Source organism: Melanostigma gelatinosum, assembly GCF_949748355.1.
Source record: "Melanostigma gelatinosum genome assembly, chromosome: 13".
In the NCBI taxonomy this organism is placed as follows: Eukaryota; Metazoa; Chordata; class Actinopteri; order Perciformes; family Zoarcidae; genus Melanostigma; species Melanostigma gelatinosum.
Window position 1 is genome coordinate 20,716,883 of NC_136646.1, and position 19,820 is coordinate 20,736,702.

General features: G+C 41.1%; 4 protein-coding genes across 5 annotated transcripts; 1 reads left to right on the forward strand and 3 right to left on the reverse strand.

The window, feature by feature from the left end:
• Window positions 1–735: 735 nt before the first annotated feature.
• On the reverse strand, window positions 736–5,263 carry LOC306787571 (uncharacterized protein). Of its 2 annotated transcripts, none has more exons than XM_079282747.1 (12): window positions 5,133–5,263; window positions 4,481–4,682; window positions 4,275–4,307; window positions 3,991–4,109; window positions 2,956–3,067; window positions 2,725–2,757; window positions 2,605–2,646; window positions 2,279–2,512; window positions 1,904–2,007; window positions 1,487–1,652; window positions 1,338–1,400; window positions 736–1,159 (listed from the first exon to the last, which is right to left on the reverse strand). In XM_079282747.1, exons 1-11 carry the CDS (start codon window positions 5,195–5,197, stop codon window positions 1,356–1,358), a joined length of 1,155 nt encoding a protein of 384 aa, XP_079138873.1. In that variant the 5' UTR covers window positions 5,198–5,263; the 3' UTR covers window positions 736–1,159; window positions 1,338–1,355. The 2 variants fall into 2 exon arrangements, with proteins under 2 accessions (XP_079138873.1, XP_079138872.1); XM_079282746.1 differs by having other exon boundaries at window positions 2,725–2,760.
• A 355-nt stretch (window positions 5,264–5,618) lies between these two features.
• Window positions 5,619–10,797, reverse strand: rusf1 (RUS family member 1). The gene is made up of 14 exons (XM_079281894.1): window positions 10,505–10,797; window positions 9,457–9,534; window positions 9,259–9,373; window positions 9,132–9,177; window positions 8,937–8,969; window positions 8,743–8,848; window positions 8,061–8,162; window positions 7,178–7,248; window positions 6,885–7,069; window positions 6,505–6,562; window positions 6,360–6,424; window positions 6,138–6,260; window positions 5,995–6,060; window positions 5,619–5,898 (listed from the first exon to the last, which is right to left on the reverse strand). The coding sequence occupies exons 1-14, from the start codon at window positions 10,652–10,654 to the stop codon at window positions 5,813–5,815; spliced, it is 1,284 nt and encodes a 427-aa protein (XP_079138020.1). The 5' UTR covers window positions 10,655–10,797; the 3' UTR covers window positions 5,619–5,812.
• A 1,067-nt stretch (window positions 10,798–11,864) lies between these two features.
• Window positions 11,865–15,403, forward strand: LOC306786937 (transmembrane protein 265-like). Its single transcript, XM_079281889.1, has 3 exons — window positions 11,865–12,158; window positions 13,173–13,390; window positions 13,554–15,403. Exons 2-3 carry the CDS (start codon window positions 13,175–13,177, stop codon window positions 13,704–13,706), a joined length of 369 nt encoding a protein of 122 aa, XP_079138015.1. The 5' UTR covers window positions 11,865–12,158; window positions 13,173–13,174; the 3' UTR covers window positions 13,707–15,403.
• A 5-nt stretch (window positions 15,404–15,408) lies between these two features.
• LOC306786936 (uncharacterized protein) lies at window positions 15,409–19,238 on the reverse strand. The gene is made up of 5 exons (XM_079281888.1): window positions 17,629–19,238; window positions 17,412–17,553; window positions 17,075–17,184; window positions 16,555–16,623; window positions 15,409–15,707 (listed from the first exon to the last, which is right to left on the reverse strand). The coding sequence occupies exons 1-5, from the start codon at window positions 18,948–18,950 to the stop codon at window positions 15,416–15,418; spliced, it is 1,935 nt and encodes a 644-aa protein (XP_079138014.1). The 5' UTR covers window positions 18,951–19,238; the 3' UTR covers window positions 15,409–15,415.
• Between the last annotated feature and the right edge of the window lie 582 nt (window positions 19,239–19,820).

Sequence of the window (19,820 nt, forward strand, 5' to 3'; positions counted from 1 at the left end):
TTATGGATGTTAAATATCCCCAGTAGCATTAATAAATTGACAGTCCGTTGAACTTTCTGGTTTTTGTTTTCATAGTATGATACTACATCCTTGGCTTCCAGTTTAATTTAATGATTGGTTTGAGTGACCGAATGATCCTTAATTTAGTATCGAGTCTAATTCTAGTTTCTTCTCACTGGTGGGTTCTTTCATGTGTATTGTGGGGGGACTTAACTTCCACCTCTGAGCCTGACAGCAGCTGTCCTCATGGGGAGTGGAGCAGCTGAGCAGACCACAGCTGAAAACAACAAATAGAGCAAGCTGTGAAAGATCAGGGTTCTTCTTTCCTGTTGCGTTTGTGACTTTGTGGCGTGGTTGGCTGGTCAGCAGTCGATTCATGATACAGAAAGATGCAAACATATAAAAACCAAACACATTTTTAAATGAGTTTTCTTTGAAAAAACTAAAATCTTTTAAAAATGTAACAATTCTAAAGATTTAGGAGGTTCTTCATTGAAAACATGACCTCTGAAACTCAGCTGTTGTTTGACACATTCGTTTGCTAAAGAACATACTGCATATGTTCATGTTAACACGTTGAAATACGGTAGTTATAAGTTGAAATCATGCTGACAATATCTAATACTGACAAATGCATTCATTTTGAGAGCATATTGATTACACGGGAGTATATTTGTAGTCACATTTTTCATGTTGCAAACATAATCAAACAATTCTTATTCAAAGCAAGTTTATTTACATGTTACATTTTATACACAAACAAAAACATCTGGCACAGCAGCCTTGAAAATACAAATAAATCCTTAAGTAAAACATAACACTGTTGTATCCACCAGACTCATAAGGTTCAAGCACAAAACACCTCTTTTCTAAACTTTTGGACATTAAAAACCTGCATTACGTTTGTTATGCTCTTTCAGCATATTTAAATACAATGTTGCATTCTGATATGCACACAAGCATGAAAACGGCCTTCTACTGAGCCGATGGACAAGAAATAGGTCAAAACCTAATTTAGATTGAACAGATTTGAAATGGCAGTGAGTCACTGACGGAGTGAAAGATGATGTAGAGACACATTCCCACTGTGGCCTGAAGAACTACAGCACTTTTCCATCAACTCCTCACCATTCTGTTCATAAAACAAAGCCCAATTGACCTGAAAAAGAATACAACCGAGTGAGAAAACGCGTGCACTATATTTTCTTCAACTGCTTTGAGATTGTTTTCAAATTCACTGACTTTCTCTTTCTGAAAAACACCTCGAGAAAATGCAGATGATCCCAGAAATATGTACAACATTATATTACATATACACAAAAATATATTCAACTCACCAAATACACTTCAGATATCTATCTAATCACGAAGGCACTCTCTCTGATCTTGGAATAAGTAAACTGTGGAACAGAGAGGCAAGAACACAAGAGTCACTTTACAGTATCACAAAACAAACGCTCATCAAGCGTTCAAAACCTTCACTTACATTCAGTCCTCTGGGGGATTGGACGGGCTGCAGTCCCGTACAGCACAGCACTGAGAAGGGCCTCTCCTTCGTCTTCGAATGCTCTTTGAAACACAGACTGAACACCTTGGCAGGCAGGTAGACGTCCCAGTCAGCTGCATGCTCCTCTATTAGATCGCCGACCATCCTGTTCATGAGCAGCAAACAGAAAAACATGGAGTCATGATGAGAGATGTTTCCGTGACATGCATCCATCAGAAAATAATCACAGGCTACACGTGTGCCCAGCTGAGAGGAGCGACAGTATACGTTTGTACAAGAAGTTGACTTCAATGTTTGATTCACTATATGTTTTATATTCCTTCCAATTTAGAGCTGGAAGATGCATTAATGCACGACGGACACAGTATTTATTGTTATATTACTATAAGTGCTGACCTGTCAATCAGCTGCTGAGTGATCAGATCCACGGTGCCCGTCTGCTGATGATAGACGACCAGAGCGACGGTGATCTGCAGCTGATCTTTCAGCTCTCTGTTGATCTAACATTCACACAGTGAGACGCTGGCTGATTAGGACACAATGTTACACAAACACTTTATTATAAAACTAAATGTGTGGCGACCTAAAATGCCACCAGTCACTCCGTGGAAATAGTCATTAAAGGTTTTAAATTCAAGCTGAGGAGACCGTAACTCCTCCTTGCATCCAACTATGTCATATTATGAGGACATGCACATAAAAAGTAGAACGTTTTCCCTTTAAGCTGTCTATAACAAATAACACGAGCAGTTCAATCAACAACGCGCTCACTTTGTGGACTATGTCATGAGGCAGTCTGGAGAGGATCCTGATCGGGTACCCAAAGTGGGCGATGATGTCGACGATGTGTTTGGCGACATCCGTAGGGAGGCACGACTGCATCGGCACAGCCTCCACCCACTTGGAGAAGTAGTCCGTCACCGTCAGGATGTACTTGTGTCCGTTCAGCGTTTGGGGAAGCGGCCCTCTGACATCCAGACCAAGCCACTGCCACGGCTCCTTCACCTGCCGCCGCCGCCACATCGCAGCCAACATCACAACCACGTTGGGTTCAGTTTAATGCTGCAGTACATTCAGGTGATCCTGTTGCAACTCACCTCTATCACCTTCTCAGGATCTTCACAGTCCGTCTGTGAACACTACAGACGAGCACTTGATTAAAACACGGCGCAACATAGAAGTCAAAGTATAAAAGTTAAACCATGAGGACTACTTACACTCAAATCATCATCCGGAGCCCACTGAACATCCTGCTGGTGAAAAATGACACAATGAGATATAAAGATGAAAAAGTTCTTGAAAACAAACTGCAATAATGAAGATAAACATCTGACACAAAAGGCTTTGATTTGTCTAATGTCATACCACAATAATGAGAGTAACAAGTTATGAAAACATGTTGATTAGTAATTATACTCCATATATATATAGTTTATAATAAAACGTACCCGTGGTGAACAGTAATCTCCGTGGAAGAAGTGTGGAAATGAATCTATCTTCATCAGCCCTTCGTCAACTATAATCCTCCATTTGTCATTTGACTTTTTTGGGTCGTTGTCCCTGAAAATAAACAATAAAGAGTCAACACATTAAAGAAGCAACAATCCAAAAAACACTCAATACAGGAATTTAGGTTCCAACTGAAAGTGCTCTGTTACTTCCTCACATTATTAATAGAATAATTAAAAGCTTGTAGTCGAGCATCACAACTAAGTTACAATATAAATGTGTAAAAATGCATCATGTGAATTAAAGTCACCACAGTTCTGGATTAACACATTACTTATACTTACATTACTTCTGTTATTTTGACAATCGATACATCATTTCAATCATTTATAATAATAAACACAACAACAAAAAACCAACTAATATTCACTAGTTACAGCTGAAACAATTTAAAGATGTGTTGCTTTTCTTTGTCTGACATGATAAATATACATGATATTAAATATACTTGATATTAAATATACCTGATATTAAATATACCTGATATTAAATATACCTGATATTAAATATACATGATATTAAATATACCTGATATTAAATATACCTGATATTAAATATACATGATATTAAATATACCTGGTATTAAATATACCTGGTATTAAATATACATGTGTGTTTTGGACAGTTTCACCAAACAAAAAATGTGAACTCTGCAGATTAATTGATAATGAAGTTAATCCATATTTACAACTAGATCTGTCAATAATTCACAAAAACAATATTATCACATTACCCGTAGAAAAGAAAATAATGTCAACTTCATCTTTGCCTTAATTTATTGAGCGTTTTGTTTCTTTTTTGGTGAATTAATTACCACTGAAAATAGAGAGTCTGAGGCAGAGAGAGTCTGTACACACACACACACACACACACACGCACACACACACGCACACGCACACGCACACGGTGGCCTGGTGGTAAAGCCAGAATAAACAGTGGCGGGTTAGGACAGAGCCAAACTTTAAGTGACTTACCCAGCAGGCTGTTCCTCTGTGTGGCTGGGCTCTTTGTTCCGGACTCTTCTCTTTGCTGTGGCAGCAGCGACAGTCGGAGACGGAGCTGGACTCGTCTGTGAGGCTTTAACACCAGCTGACTGGGTTCACGATACAGAGGAACAACACACAGTGTGTTCAGAAACCTGAACTGATCGTCATTGTAAGCGACTAATATACTGGACCAACAAGCTGCTAAAATGACCACAAATTAAAGATGAATCACAGAATTTGAACAGTTAAATGTTGATATAATATGCTCTCACCTTGAATCTCTTACTTCTTGTGTTGATAGAAGCCTATATCAGGGGGCAGTGACAGTGATTACATGAGATATATTCTGATAATTATCATACAGATGAAGCTTCTGTGCTACTAAAGCGTTTCACTGTCTTGTTCTGAATATCTTTTTCGACTTTATGAACTGATGTATTTGTGACATGATCCAAAGACAGAGTAACGACAGACAAACCTCTCTTTTCTGAGTCTTGCCAGGGGATGAAAATATGGTGGGAATTGCATCTTCCCGAAGTTTCACACATTTGCCGGTCCTGTCGATGTATTGCTCCTCGAAATGTTTGACGCACAGCACAGAGAAGCGAGACGGGGTCCAGTCCTTCAACTTCATGTTGAGCAGCCATTTCTTCAGCTTTCGGGGATTGTAGACGGGAAATCTGTCGAAGCCAAAAATTAAACCACTCATTAAACCACCAAAACACTGAACGAAACCATAATGTTCTCATTGGCAGAACTCCTGTTATTTATATTTAATATCACATGCACAAGGACGCCAGTAGAGCGCTTCACTTGTGCAAAGTGATGAACTTGTTTTGTAAGATCTATCTGAAGGCCATTCTGTCTAATAAATCATATTTATACTCTGTAAGTGGGTGAATCTTTCACTGCCTGACTCTAGTTAGCGTTATGCTCGTCCTGCATTCTCTTCTTAAATTCGTAGTAAATGTGCTAAAAATTCTAAATGTGCTGGAAAAACCTGCCGATGAGTGGCTAACTAATGCTATTCATGCTGCTGTTTATGTTAGCTTTATGTTCGCTAGCTTGACTATACACAAATCCGCCGGCCGGCTAGTTCTGTTTACGAGTGACAAATGTTTAATACTCACTTAAAATACTTCTCATCTGGCTCGCTGGAGCTTTCGCAGTCGTAGGCACATTTATATCTTCCCATTCAGTCCACAATTTAGTTTAATTTGCGTCCAAACGAAACGATTTTGTTGCCAACAGTTGTTTGAGCGACCAGTCAAGGTAGCAATAATACAACCGTAACATCCGGTCCCAATTTTCAAAATAATAAACTCATACATACTTGAAAACTTAACAAAGTCAAATAATACATCTGACAATAATGACATCGTAATTGGCCGTATACAAGTATATGTTTGCTCATCTTGTATAAAAACCCTGTTGTTTAATATTCAACGCATTTGTTAATTATACACAAACCGGAAATGTATATTTTCAGCTACTACCCAAAAATATTACTAACTTGACGCAACTGTTGCATCAACGTTTCTTCTTCGTGTCGTTTTAATTGCAAATGAACGCCCTGCAGCGCCACCTTATGGATAAAAGATAGAAGGGCAGTCAGTTATATTTTATTTGTAGGACACATTTGTACACCTGTAAAAATCTAAATATTTCAGTACAAATATAGATTTATTTTTTCTCTACTTTTATCATACACACAGAATGTTTTCAACAATGTATACTTAAAAACAACACTGTTTGATCAACATTAAAAACTGTGATAAACAATGCAAAATGGCTGCAGATGTCGCACATCTCAGTGGTTCTTTGTTTTCCACTCAACCCTCCACTCATCCCAGTCCAGTAAAGTTCGTTTTGTGTCCCATCCTGCAGCTTCCACACCTGAAAATTGACATCGGCAAAAATTATGTTTTCTATTGGTAAATTGCACGATAAAAAGTGATTATTTGGTTAAATTAGCTTTGTGTGTGTGCTCACCTTTGAGAAATGGATTGAAAATAGTGTCCATCATCTTGTGACTCTCATGTACCATTTCCCAGTTACCTTTAAAACATAACAGCGTGTAAAGGAGAGAAAGCACTGCTGTTATTGTAAAGACATGAATGGAGGTAAAGGCTCACTTTGGGTTGGAGGGTCTCTGGAAGTTGGAGGGCTCAACTTGCTGCTGAGCCACACAGCTTGGCACATGGCTCTGATTTCATCATGTACTGATGCTTCTGGTCCCAGACAAACACATACACAGCCTGAGAGGAACACAGCAGAGTTATTAATAAACAACATTCAAAGTTATATGGCTCTTAAACACATTGTTGTTCTGTGGAGGACGACGGGAGATTACACACCATTTCGTACTCCCAAAAGGTAAGGCATGTTGTTTTCCCTTAAAGCCAAATTCAGATCCTCTGGGCTACAAAATAATAAGCAAAATTAGAATAAACTGTGTTATTGTGCGTCATTTCTCATCATATAAACAAAACATTGACTTACCTTTCTACCACCTCCTGTAGCCTCACTCCAAGTTTGATAGGCACCGTTTTCCTGAACTCTGTAAACAAGCCGTAGAATCCATTATTCTGAATGCACAAAATTAACATATTAATAATAGCAACATAAATAACACATTTATTTATAGAGCGCCTTTCCAAAGCAAGGTTTACAAGGTGCTGCACAGGGAACAAACAACAAACAACAGAATCATTAAAGTGTTCATCATAAAACAATAAGAGCAACACCATGAGAAAAACACCACAAATCTGGAATAAGACATAAATAGACTTAGACATCCTCATATATTGACATGTATTATGTCTCAATGCTGCAACAATTGGACACTTGAATTAGTCATGATGAAGATGTCACAACATTACCCAGGAGAACTGGTTCTCTCTGATTGGCCTCCAGTGGACTCAGGACCCGTCCGTCTCTCAGGTAACCCTTCAGCACAATCGAGAGCCGCGCCTCGTTTAAGGTTTCCATGACAACCGAGCGCACAGCCTTGTAGTTGGCGAAGAGGTGGAGGACAGTGAAGAGGAGGAAGAGGCTCACCGTCAGGCTGAGGGGACGGAAAGAGGTATGAAGACATGACAGACTCTTGGAAAAATGAAGTCCCTGTGTCAGATTCTAATGGTGATTTATACACGTTTTCTACAACAACACTTACATCGGATTATCTGTGACGACGGGAATGAGCATCAAACTGACCAGCAGTCCAGCCAGGTTCACTAAAGTCTCCTGTGGGAGATAAAAGACATGCAGATGACACAAGCACACTGCCCAGTGCAGACAGGGCTGATTTTAATGACGACTTTTATACATGTCACAGTCGGAAAAGCACATCTGTAAAGAATAAAATCAATGATTGCAGAGTTTCATTTAGCTGCTTCAGTTTCAGGCTCCCGGTATTGTGCATGTGGCAGAGCCATCGTTAAGTCAATATACAGTATATGCTGTGCCTGATGAGCCAGTTAATAATGGTCTCTGGTATAATCACAATAGATGAGCACATGAATGGGTGAAGGAAAGAGACGTCTGTATTCACCACAACTGTGCACAATGTGATCCATCACAGTAATAGAAGATTCATTATTATACGCACATCTCGTAGGTTCAGGGCGATCAGAAAAACAGCATCAATAAGGGAAAAGGTAACGCCTCCACACTACTCCATGCCAGCTGTATTTACAAATGACTGTTTCAATCCTACTGGGATCTTCTGCAGGTCAGAATGTTTGAACCACACCCATATGTATACATCATGCACACAAACAGGTAAACAGGCTTCATGACGGCAGGCGTGGTTCATCCAAAATACATAAATTCATAAAACATCCACAAACAATTAACAATTCAATAAGGTACATCCAACAGTAATACAAAAGCCATACTTCTAATTATCAGACATATATGTCATATTCATTATCACACATATCAGAAACTAAGTAACTTAGTAATTAGGTTGTTTTTTTTAAATGAAAGAAGACAATTGAATACAGTGACCACACTGTTCACGATGGGGTTCTCCACAATAAACAGTCATAAAGTACCTGACTGCCATCTTTGGCAGAGATGTCGGCCATGTTGTCTCTGCGAGCCTGATGAACGGTCAGAGCCGCTCTGGTGGCTCCGCCTGCCACTCCAACAAGAGACTGGAGAAGAAAAACACACCGAAGTCAGCTTGTGTTTCTCAAGAAGTACATTGAAGCCCTAAACCTTTAAGTCTGGGACTACAGATGAAAAACAGCCTTTTGGCTAACTCTGGCGCATTTGCAGAAATGTTTTTATTAAATGTTTTTATTATTTACTGTCCCGTTCAAATAAACCAACAAATAAAAAGTTGACTGAGCGTTTCTCAGGTCAACAACAGGATATTTTGACAATCCATCAGGTTTGATTGACAGTCTGCAGCCTGGTTCCAGACCTGTGAATGTAGCCACGCATTCTCATCAACAGGCTACCAAGTTAAGGCCAGTGGTCTCTGGCCTTTTTGGGCTTCTGACCCGTTTTATTAGAATTGTTCGGGGGCGTTGGGTGTTTCATCAAACACTAACTTGTGAGTAAAAGCAGTGATAGATAAAGAATACTGCTTACTCACAACCTCTATGATTCATCTTCAACCCCATTAAAGGTTCTCTATTTGATATTCAGAACATTATTATAGCAGCAAACAACTTTGCTTTTTTCCCTTCCTCCCAGCTGATTTAACTGATTTAAAGTTTGTCTGTTTACCTTGAATATTCCGGCTGTACAGACAATCAGGATGAAGCAAGCAGGAAAGTATGGAGCCAATATTTCCATGAACATGGCGATGTCGTTGAGGACATCAGCAAAGAGCCTGGTAGCAAATCAAAAGACAGAACTTTGAATTCATAACAATGAGTAGAGTAGACTTTTTAATCTAGTGCCTGAACCTCCATGCTTACCTCCACTTCTTGGCCTCAGAGTCCAGTTTACTCCTGAAACAAAGACAAAGAAACTGATCATGAAGAGGAATTCCCATCAGTGAAAGATGAGCACAAATAAAAAGCAAAAATTGAGAGCATCCAAACATTGTATTTAAGCTCCCAAAACTTGTATTGCACTTCAATAATGAAATAACTTTGAAAAAGAGTCCGTACCCTTTCTGCCAAGCGAAGAGGATTCTTCCCAACATGCCAGTTCCATCTGCAGAGAAGACAATTAGTTTGCAGGTTGCACTCACCGTGCTAGAGTTACATACATCCGTGGTGTATTTTAAGGGCTCACCTCTTAGTAGCCAGGTGATTGTGGCTGCAGCTACTGTCGCCTCTTGGTTTCCAACACCGACACCTTTGAGAGAAGCCTGAGTAGCCAGAGTCCCTGACAGAGAGCTGGAGAAAGCCTGAGAGAGAGTGAAGAGTGTGGATGGAGCGTTTCAATCTGATGCTGACGATCTCGATAGCGTTAGTGCGTCATTTACTGTACCTGCACAGTATCCCAAAACTGGTACTGCAGGTAGTCATCACTGACGCTCTCTGGATAGCCCTGAGGCAGAAAGACACTCTGAAATACAAAGTCAAAATGTGAGTCTGAGGGTGGGAGTGGATGGGCTGTTATTTCTGTTTTATGAGAGATGAAACAGTTTACTTCAGACAACAAATGCATTATTTACATTAGAAATAGTTTTGGCCCCAAAAGAAGAATTAAATGATTAAAGCTTCCATTTATTGGGAGTGAACTTTATTTTCAGCCTTAAAAATTTAAATCTGCACCACTGATGTAGAAAGGAAGAGATCAGTGTTCATTGATGTATATGTTCATGCTGCAAATGGATATTGATTTTAGGATTGCTATTAATATTATAATTGTACATTGGTTGTTTCCCTTATGTTATACTATTATTAGATTAAAAAAATAAATCATTTTATTTCTATCTAATCTCAGTGTGTTTTATCTTCCATCTTATTTTCCCTGTTTTTATGCTCATTTCCTTTGTTGAAAAGCACTTTGTGCTGAAGTTCTTGTATGAAAGGTGCTATACAAATAAAGTTGATTATTACTATAATTATTATTTAGTTGATGTTCCCACAGTGTTGCGTGACAGGAGAGAATACTGTTGGAACTTGTTTTCCAGTACAGAAATATAAAAAAGTGAAACCTCGATCGTTATTGAACCACAATGGTGCAGTTTGGCTCTGAAACACTGAAACAGAAACCTGTTACTATTTAAATGTGCACACGTTCTTTTACCAATGAATGGTGAATTCTTCTTTTCCAGTTGAACTGTTGATCAGAGGTCTTTCTGTCTCTTTCTGTCCTTTAGTAGAGCTGGTTACACTACTGCACCGCGTTTTGTGCTCCGTGTACATCACATATCACACATCTATTTGTAAAGAGGACTTTCCACAACCGAAAGGCATGACCTGCCATTCAGAAATATAGAGTCGCCCTCTCAGACATCTGACAGGACACAATCAGGCTTTTGTGGCACGAGATCACACATGTTTTATGTGGAAACGTTATAAATCCTTACTTTAAAAGCTCCAACAATAGAGTTTCCTCTTGATTCACCTGTACTCCCATCTCTTCTCCTCTCCATCACTGCATCCTTTACAAAATACTTCCAGGACTCTGCACTGCCATATCTCTCTGTGGCCAGAACCACGTCTCTAGCTGTCTCCATTTGGATCGTTAGGAGCGAAAAACTACACGTAAGACTAAACTAACGAACCGACATATACTGCAGTCTGAAATGCGCTGCAATGTATTCAATTTAAGTTCATTTTGGCTCAGTACAGGGTGAAACTACACACAGCCTACGTGTCGTTCTTTCTGTCGTGGCTTTCTTTGAAGCACTTCCGTGTTTATTTCCGCCCTCAGTTTGGAGAATCCTCATTGGTCGATTAGGAGTTTAAGGCGGGGCTTCGATAAGACGCCAAAAACTAGAATCAGAATCAGAGCCGTTTATTGTCAAGTACGTTACACACACACAAGGAATTTGACTTGGTGAATAGTGCATAACAATAAACAATGAACACAGTATTACACTGTGTTCATTGTTTATTCGAGAAATAATAAAAACAATTGAAAAATATAAAAAATTACAATAAAATATGTTACACAAACAAACAGATAACAGTACGTTAAAACAAGTATATTATGAAAATGGCATGTGTATTTTAATATAGAAAGGATGTGCAAGGGAGTGTGACAGTAGGAGATTGTCCTGGTGATGTAAGAGTTGAGTCAGAGTTGAAGATGGGAAGAAACCGTTCATGTGGCGTGAGGCCTTGGTCCTGATGGACCGTCCGCAGCCTCCTGCCAGAGGGAAGGGGCCATGCTCTTTTGCACTGTGCAGAAAGTCTACGAAGGCTGCCAGAGTGTACAGTGGGTGGTGTCAGCTCTGAAAAAATGCAGTCAGGTAGTCATGAATCACTGAGCAAAGGGGGAGTATTGTGTCTTATCTGGGTCATAAAGCAGAGACGAGAAAAACAAGAAGAGCAAGAAGTGTACCGTATGTCTCAAAGAGATATAAGTGACTGCGATGAGCTGTTAGATAAAAACACAACATCGGTTTGTTCTCCCAGGATCAGTTACAAAACAATGAGGCAACTTGAAATCTTTGTCTGTTTCACCCTAAGGCGAGACGAACGCTGGCACACCTTCCTCAAGTACTCAGGAATGCGGTGTGGGAAAGAAGAGAAGATTGTGACAATGCACACAATGCACAGACTGCAAACAAAGAAGAAGAGAGGACGCCGAACCTGCGACGACACAGGATGTGACAGCTACTGTAACCGAGTGAACGAAGGGTTTGACTCATGTGTGGGAGGGATAAATAGGCGTGGAAGCTCTCAGCCCTGCCATTCAACAACACACAGCACCGAGCGTTCACAGGGACCGGCTGGGCCTCGGCGCTCTTCTTCTTTGGAACTTCTACTACAATAACGGCCGCTGTGTTTGGATTAAACATGTGTGGACAATCTTAACCAAAACTTTCAACTTTTAAAAGGAAGACGCTTCATGTGAACGCGGTCACTTGAAATTGGACTTTTGTTGAGGGGACGCCTGTCAATACAACTGCCTGCCATCTCAATATGACTTTAATATCACTCTGAATCACCAACTGGACAACTAAGAACTCACTGAAGGAGTGCACTCAGACTGAGGATTTAAAGTTTTATCAGGTTTGTACTTTAACTAAAACAATTACTCGTTACATGAGGTTTAATTGTGCTTCATCGGGTGAATGCGATGTTCTTTATTCAAGTTGTATACTTCCTTTTGTCTGCTTGGACCAGATTTACTATTTTGTTTTTCAGTTTTTACAGAACAGAAACTTTCTCAATCATTCTCTAGCACACATTAGGTAATCCTCATAAGTTTCTCACAGCCACTACAATGATTCATGGGCCTGTGGAGCATTACATGGTGACTCTATGAACCCAACTCTCTGCTGATGCGTTTATCTCCAGGTGACAAACACACAGAGCATGCTGGCGTACAGCGCTTTGATAAAATCAGAGATTAGATTCATTTCTGCCATCATGACAACTTGCCAGCCAAGCGGGAGGTTGTGTAATCTGACAAGTTTTTCAAGCATTTTTAGTTTGTCAAGTTAACAGGGAACTCTTGATGACATTACGCCATCCAAAGGCTACTTTCTGTTTCATGATGGAAACACCCAGTTCACAAAAACTCCCATGCTCACTGTAGAAAGACTGTGGGAACATTTTTGAAGAACATGTTTAGGCTTGTGGGGGACTTGTATGTTTAAATTCTTTAAACTGAGATAGTCTGGCCTTGCCGGCACTTTAGGCAACAGTTCAATCAGTCAAACTCAGGGTAAACGTATCAAACCTTATAAACCTTTAATACGTCTGAACAATAATCTGAAAAGAAACTACACGAGTGTTCCTCACAGACCTGGGGCATTAAAGCAGACACACTTTAATGAATTAAACATTTACCTACAGGGCTCGCTTCGTACATAAAGGGTGACGCCAGTTCCTTAAATGTCACTTTATCTTGAAACACAAACAATTCTATCACCTGTGAACAAAGTTAAAACCATAAACCAGCCACTCAGACAAACATACAGGAAAATTGCTCTTTGCTTTTCAACCATCATTTGCATATTTCTCACTCAAAATGTTATTTTTTATTAATTTTGGCTTTTCTTAATATCTTACGTTTTGCAGAAATGTCTAAGTCGCATGAAGCGGCGGGGGAGGAGGAGATCCTCCCACTGTACACCGTCCCAGGAGAAGGAGCCACACAAAATACTCACGCAAACAACAGCAATGGGCCGAGCGCCGCCTCCTTCTGCGATGACCAGCACCACAGGAAACTCGCCATCTGCAGCATCATCTGCGGGATCTCCTGCATCGGCATCACGGCTCTGATCAATTCAGTCAAGGTACTATTGAGTCAAAATGTCAAAGCGGCACATTCCAAGGCTTTCATGTTCACCACATACTCCGGATGTTCTGTTCTGTGGCGCTTCAACACAAACACAGTGAACTGAAAGGAAGTTTGGCATTGAATTTAAAAAAAATGTTGTCTCGTGTTTACCTCGACAGGCTGAGAGCGCGGAGGATCCAGACAAAGCGGCGCCGTTTTTAAAACGGGCAAAAAAGTTTGGCATCATCTCCATCGTGGTTTGGGTTTCCATTCTGGTTTTAACTCCCATTCTGATAGTGCTGGTCTCGTACCTCCTCACTCTGGGAGACTGATCAACTCTGAACAAATCGCTACAGAAGTCAACCAGAGGAGTGACTTCTTGGATGTTAATGGCGACGGACAGTACAAAGCTCCTCATAAACTACTAAACGCCACGAAGAAACACAAAACGGACTGTTTTCTTGTGCTGATGACGTGACCGCTGTCCCAGTTTACACTTTTCTACTTTCTCCAAACCGGGTCTTGTGTTTTTTATGAAAGGATCAACCACTCTAGAAAACAGTATAAAAAAACGTTACAACTTTTTTATATGCTGTAATATTTATTTAACAATATATGAACATGGGCAATTCAAAATCTAAACGACCATATAAAAATCCAGCAGTGCCTATAGTTTGAGACATGACACTACATGACACATATACATTAGAAATGTCTTTCTCCAATAAAGACCCATCCTTAATGTTACAATTTAACATACACATTCTTAGATAATGTATATACACTACAGATACTACAAAAGTTAATAAATTACTCCATCTGTCAATCTAAAGAGTCGAGACGTTAACTTGTCCATCAGGGATCGGGTCTCTACTGGAGGACATGCATGTGATTGCAGTGAGAACAAGATCCTGCGCTTATTGACAACGTTACCTTAGCAATATTGCATTGTTACCATTCTAGCTTTATTAATGTCAAATGTATCAATATGTTGTACTTTCATACAAACAAACTATTTCATAATAAAAACGACTTTCTGCTCCGATTTGTTTGAAGGATCTTGAGCCGCCCTCGTAAAAACAATTACCAACAACATCTATTTAAACATTTTACAGTTCATAAGGCGATCTCATCGAACGAAATTTGGCCAACAAGAAAACTACATACATGAGCAGTTCACCCAGAAGTTACATTCGCAATACAAATAGACGGCACAAAACCATCCAGAGAACCACAGGTCATGTAAAGCCAACCAGACATGGAATCTCAACACCGTATTGTTTCCAAGTTATATTTCATACAACATGAACCTCTTCAGCCATGAAATTTACACAAATAATTGAACAATTGAGGACTGAGAACTGAGCTGAGTAGAATGATGAACAAGTGCTACTTGTAGACACACGTATATATCACACACAAAAACTTGGTTGTGAAATTGGCAGAGGCGAATACAAATCTCTTGCTGGGATGGAAAAGTTATATTCAGCACTTAATAAATTAGCTGCCTTGATGGATTATCTTACAATAATGCTGCAAAGTCACGACTGCCGATATAAAGCCGATGCATTGTGCATTTTAGAAAAGAAAACGGCATCATCACTAACCCAGGGAGGATGTGCAGCTGTGACACTCCGGGTAAGTCTGAGATTTTAAAAAACAACCAAATACTGAAAATGTTACGATACCGTACAAGTGCTTAAACCGAGAACGTTTGTTTCTCAACGGTTTCACTCATCAGATGGAAAGCTGCCAGGGGAAAAATGGACGGCAGAAGTTTAATGTCAAATCAGCAACTCCCTGTGTGATTCCTATAACCACCATGTTTATAACCAACTTCTATGAGGCAATCCCCTCCGATGCTATGATGTCTCGTTCTGCAACTTGCAGGCTACAAATGTTACAGAACACAATTCTTCAACTTGTCACCACAACAATCGGACACAGATTGTGCTGATGAAGAAAAGCACAGCGGTTGAGAAACAGTCGTATAAGCAGAATTATCTCCCGCAGTGGTTTTCTATGGCTGCCGAACAATCTGTCAGCTGTCTGACTGGTCATTTATCAACCACAGACTGAGCTGATCGAGCTTGGCACAGAGAAGCGAGTCCACATCCTGCACGCTGAGGGACGGCTCGTCTTTAGGGAAGCGCCTCCGTCTCGTCCTGGAAGAGGCCATACCTGCTTTTCCAACACGAACAAGTGGCTTCTTTGGTTTTCTGACCTCGCCGGCATCCAGGAACTCCAGGAATCGTTTGACACGCCTCTGGCCGTACAAGGACGTGGCGCCGTCCCGGCGATTGAGAGGCACCTCGAATATGGTCTCCAGCCGGCTGAAACCAGAGTAACAAATTCTAATCAATGAGTGAGTTCATACATTAGAATCCAACATTTCAGCAGGTGAAGCTGATTTAAGTAACTAATCTTTCCTCTGGTCAAACCTTTGCTCACTAGCAGCAACGATGTAAACTCTAGTTGCGTCCCAAATCCATATGACGCCATATTTTCAGCCAGACAGCCACTGCTAACGCAAAACTGAAATTATGCCATTGACAAAAATAGTAATTTTACCTCTCAGGCCACAAAGGTGCTGCCTCCATCGGTTAGTTTGGTTGTGTGAATCCGAATTAACCTTTTTATCCAAACTGGGGGCGAGCTGAGTTTGACAGTCATGTACTGTCTGTCATAAACCGACTATGGATAAGTACCTGATACAACCCTGCTTCACAACATCCAAACTATCCCTTTAAGTATGTTGACATCCTGTCTAGTGCAGAAACAGTACGCTACACAGATGTAGAATTAGGACACAGCATGTGCCTCCATTGTTTACAGCAAGGCTTCAACAAATCCCCTTTCACACATTTTGTGTTGCAATCCCATACATTTCAATGTTTAGTAATAAATTATAGAAAAAAACTGATTCATATTTATTTACTCTTTGTCTGACTCGTTATTTAAAAAGGGAACTCTGCAGCTCCATATGTCCAGGGACACAACGTCGAGCTATAATTTATTTGTTTTAATGTTCCAAAGTCTAAAGGAAAAGGTGGCGAGGCTGTAATATATGTCGTACAACTGTTTTTATATTTGTTAAAGATGAATGACCTTTATGAAATACCTATTGTGTGTGCGCGTGTGTAGTGTTTATATGACTCAATGTTGTAAAGTTGACCTTACCTTTCAGGGAGTTTGCTGAAGTTCTTATTGGTGTAAATTTCTTCCAAACTAAACTCCTTCTTTTTCAGCCTGTGGTGCAACATAAGAAGAAAACACTGTTTTTATTATTATTATTATTATTGTTACAATCAGTCTGAATATGGATCAGTGTTCAATAGACATGTATTGACAAATTAACCCTCAATGGCAGATGAAAGTGTGAGCCGATCGAATTTGTTCTACTTTCAAACACGTGCTTGACTTTGCGATGAACGATCAGAAGTGACCGTGTATATTTATAGTCAGCAGATCTTTTACCTGCTGTACCTCATAAACAAGTCAATATTCCTGAGCTAGTGCGTTTCTGCTACCGGGACAGAAAAGGTCTTTTTGGGGAAAATAGAAATCCCGAGAAAGCTGTGAGAATCAGTTAAAAGTACAAAAGAAGAACCCGACTATGTGGACCTTTGAGCGGAGATTCATTTGTCACACACATTGTTCTCTAGAGTGATCTCCCCCGCTCATTTATTTGGGCGTTTACCTGATGGGTCTGGGCAGGCCCATGGGTGTCAGGTTGTTCTGAGTTTTAGGTAAAGTCTTCCGAATTCTTATAGATGACACTTTCCCTCGTTCCTCATTCTTTTGCACCACCTGTGATGATGAACGAGAGGATTACTGGTCGTAGCCTAAATCGTTCTGGAAGCATTGCAAAATATTTCACAAAATGACAAATGCCAGTGTCAGGTCTTCAAACTGCTGATTTTAGCATAATAAACAGTCCAAAAATGTAAAAGGATTCGTAATTAAATGATGCTCGACAATGTGTTATTACACCTTTAGCACAAGATGTCATTATATTGAAGTGAAATGACGTATACCTTGATCTCAGAATCAGACAAAGCCTCTTCTTCTCTCAACCCTACGTCTTCAAACTCCTGGCTGGATGAGCTTGTGTCCTCGCCATCATCCTCCTCTTTACTCTGTTGTCTTCTCTCCATCTCACAAGCCAACAGATTCCCACTGCAAAGACACCAAGAGGGAATATCAGCACAGCATCGTTTTACATATTATAACGGATCTTAAAGAGAGTCTTACCTGCTACTATAGTCCAACGTAGTAGAACTAGACGAGTCAATTCTTTGGAGGAATACCGTTGGGTATTTTGGAGAACAGGAGGCGGGAGAGGAAACATGACTGGAGGTGCTGGGGCTGGTGGTAGCACCTCTGCAGTCGACCTTCGTGGAGAGGAAAGCCAGGGGGCTTGACAGGAAACAGGAAGCAAGAGTGGCGAGGGAAGAGCTGGGAGAAAGTGCAAGACTAGGAGACCACCTGTCGTACGGGAGGAATCTTCTGGACGGGTACACCTCCTTACGAAGGCAGAGCGGGGCGACCTCCCGCTCCACTTCTACGCTGCAGACCGTGTGTCGGCGAGCCCGCCGCAGGGACTTGTGGGCATGGTGGACGGGAGGGTGGGAAGACTGGTGCTGGTGTGTTGTGTGGGTCCTGCTGTGATGGGACGAATGCAGAGCGGAAGTCCAGGAGGTGTCGTGGACACGAAGGGAGGGGATCTCTGGGCAAGAGTAGCTGCGCAACAGGCGCCTTGACAAGTCATTTCCTTCTGAGTGAGAACTTGCTGTAGCCAGGTCTGCATCGTCCATAGTGATGGACTTGGTCACCTCTTCACCTTTACATGTCCTGCTAAGCAGAACCCTGCATCTTCTCCTTTCTTTGCCCGCTCTTCTTGGCTTCATATTAGCCCTTCTTGCAGTGATGCGGCTGTCGTTACTGGCTTCAGCGTCAGTGGGAAATAACTCTTCTGATACAGAAGCAGCACTCTTTTCTTTCCCATTGGTGACGTGCTGAACTTCATCGTTTGATTGTACAGAGCCGTTTAAATTAGGTTGGGAAGATGAAGGAACAGGTTGTAGAGTACTTTCAAAAGGTGTCATTTCAAAATACAAAGGGTCCATTGAGGCTTTACCTTTGCCTTCATTGGGCTGGTTCTCTTTGGCTATCAAATGACGGTCATGGATACACTGCTTTGTCTCTTGAGTCCCACCTGATGCAGACGATTTAACAACCACTTTAAAACCCCTTTTGGTTCTCTTGGACGGCTGGGCCAGTCCCGTTTTCGAGCCGTCCTCTTTTTGAACGCACTGAGAGGCGTTCACGTCTGTGGGCGTGAGATCCAACGGCTCCGTTGATCGTGTCGAGGAGGTAGAAAACAAAGTGCTGTCTGATTGTGGAGTTGAGCTAAATTGGCTCGGCGATTTCCGTTTGACTGGTTTCTTGTTGATATTCCGGGGCTTGCTTGTGCTCTGGAGCAGCTTTACAGCGGGACGGGTGAGGACTTCTGAGAGCTTTTCCTGCGCGGCTTGTTTTGTCGAGGCGATAGCCGTGCTGGTTTCCAGTTCCATACGGTTATCGATGTTGACTTCAGGTTTACCACGGCCTGTTCTGGTCCTCAGCTCTTTGCACGATCCCCTGGGCTTCTCCTTGCTGCTGCCCTTTAGGTTATCCTCTGACACACCACTGCTTTCATCCAGTGAGTAACTCTCGGTCTGTGTGATTAACACGGTTTCATTTATTGTAGCAATTATGTCTTGTCCATTTTTTCCTTTCTGATTTGCTCTTGTTGAAACAGACGGCCTTTTTCTGACAGGCTTCAGCGTTTCTTCCTGATGTACAATGGGATTTGTCGACACAGCTTCTCTTCTCGGTGGTCTCAATATGCCAACATCTGAAGGCACATTTAATAACTCTCGTCTTTTTGGACATGCATCTGCCGTTAATCTCTTCCACTTCACAAAGTCTTGGGAATGGCAGTCCAGGTCCACCCCTCTCTTTGGTCTCCCAAGACCTGAAGCTGAATACGTTTCAGGGTTCAGCTCCTGAGTATCCAAAGAAGGCTTCAGTGTTCCTCCATTATCACCGTCACTTAAGTTTTTTAGGTGGCTGGGGCGATCCAGACTTTCTATTTTCCTGCCATCATCATCATCATCATCATCATCAGGCTGAGGACAGTCAGTGTCAGGCTGAGCATAACAGACGGAATCCGCTTTGTTTGATTTCACTGAATTTGCGTGAGAAAACTGCTCACCACTAACCTCAGACTCTTCATTTTTTACTTCAGATGTTGAAGTCTTAGAGGAAACTTTCTTTACTGAACATTTCCTTGGCAGTGGTTTCAGCTGGGCAGCCAATTTGCCTTTCTGGTCCTCGATAGCACCAGAGATATTTACCTTGTTCTCATGTGAGGCACTTATATTGAGAGAGGGCTGTAACAA

Bases quoted from the DNA above. Each gene is read 5' to 3' on its own strand.
- LOC306787571 (XM_079282746.1), bottom strand. From the start codon at position 5,197: ATGGGAAGATATAAATGTGCCTACGACTGCGAAAGCTCCAGCGAGCCA. The intron at 2,008-2,278 runs GTGAGCGCGTTG...TGTGAATGTTAG, and splicing joins CTCATGACATAGTCCACAAA to ATCAACAGAGAGCTGAAAGA. The intron at 1,653-1,903 runs GTCAGCACTTAT...GCTCATGAACAG, and splicing joins ACTCAGCAGCTGATTGACAG to GATGGTCGGCGATCTAATAG.
- rusf1 (XM_079281894.1), bottom strand. From the start codon at position 10,654: ATGGAGACAGCTAGAGACGTGGTTCTGGCCACAGAGAGATATGGCAGT. The intron at 8,163-8,742 runs GTAAACAGACAA...TTTCTTCTCCAG, and splicing joins GTACAGCCGGAATATTCAAG to TCTCTTGTTGGAGTGGCAGG. The intron at 7,249-8,060 runs GTACTTTATGAC...TATCTCCCACAG, and splicing joins CTGCCAAAGATGGCAGTCAG to GAGACTTTAGTGAACCTGGC.
- LOC306786937 (XM_079281889.1), top strand. From the start codon at position 13,175: ATGTCTAAGTCGCATGAAGCGGCGGGGGAGGAGGAGATCCTCCCACTG. The intron at 13,391-13,553 runs GTACTATTGAGT...TTACCTCGACAG, and splicing joins CTCTGATCAATTCAGTCAAG to GCTGAGAGCGCGGAGGATCC.
- LOC306786936 (XM_079281888.1), bottom strand. From the start codon at position 18,950: ATGGAACTGGAAACCAGCACGGCTATCGCCTCGACAAAACAAGCCGCG. The intron at 16,624-17,074 runs GTAAACGCCCAA...GTTGCACCACAG, and splicing joins GGCCTGCCCAGACCCATCAG to GCTGAAAAAGAAGGAGTTTA. The intron at 15,708-16,554 runs GTAAGGTCAACT...CTCTGGTTTCAG, and splicing joins TTCAGCAAACTCCCTGAAAG to CCGGCTGGAGACCATATTCG.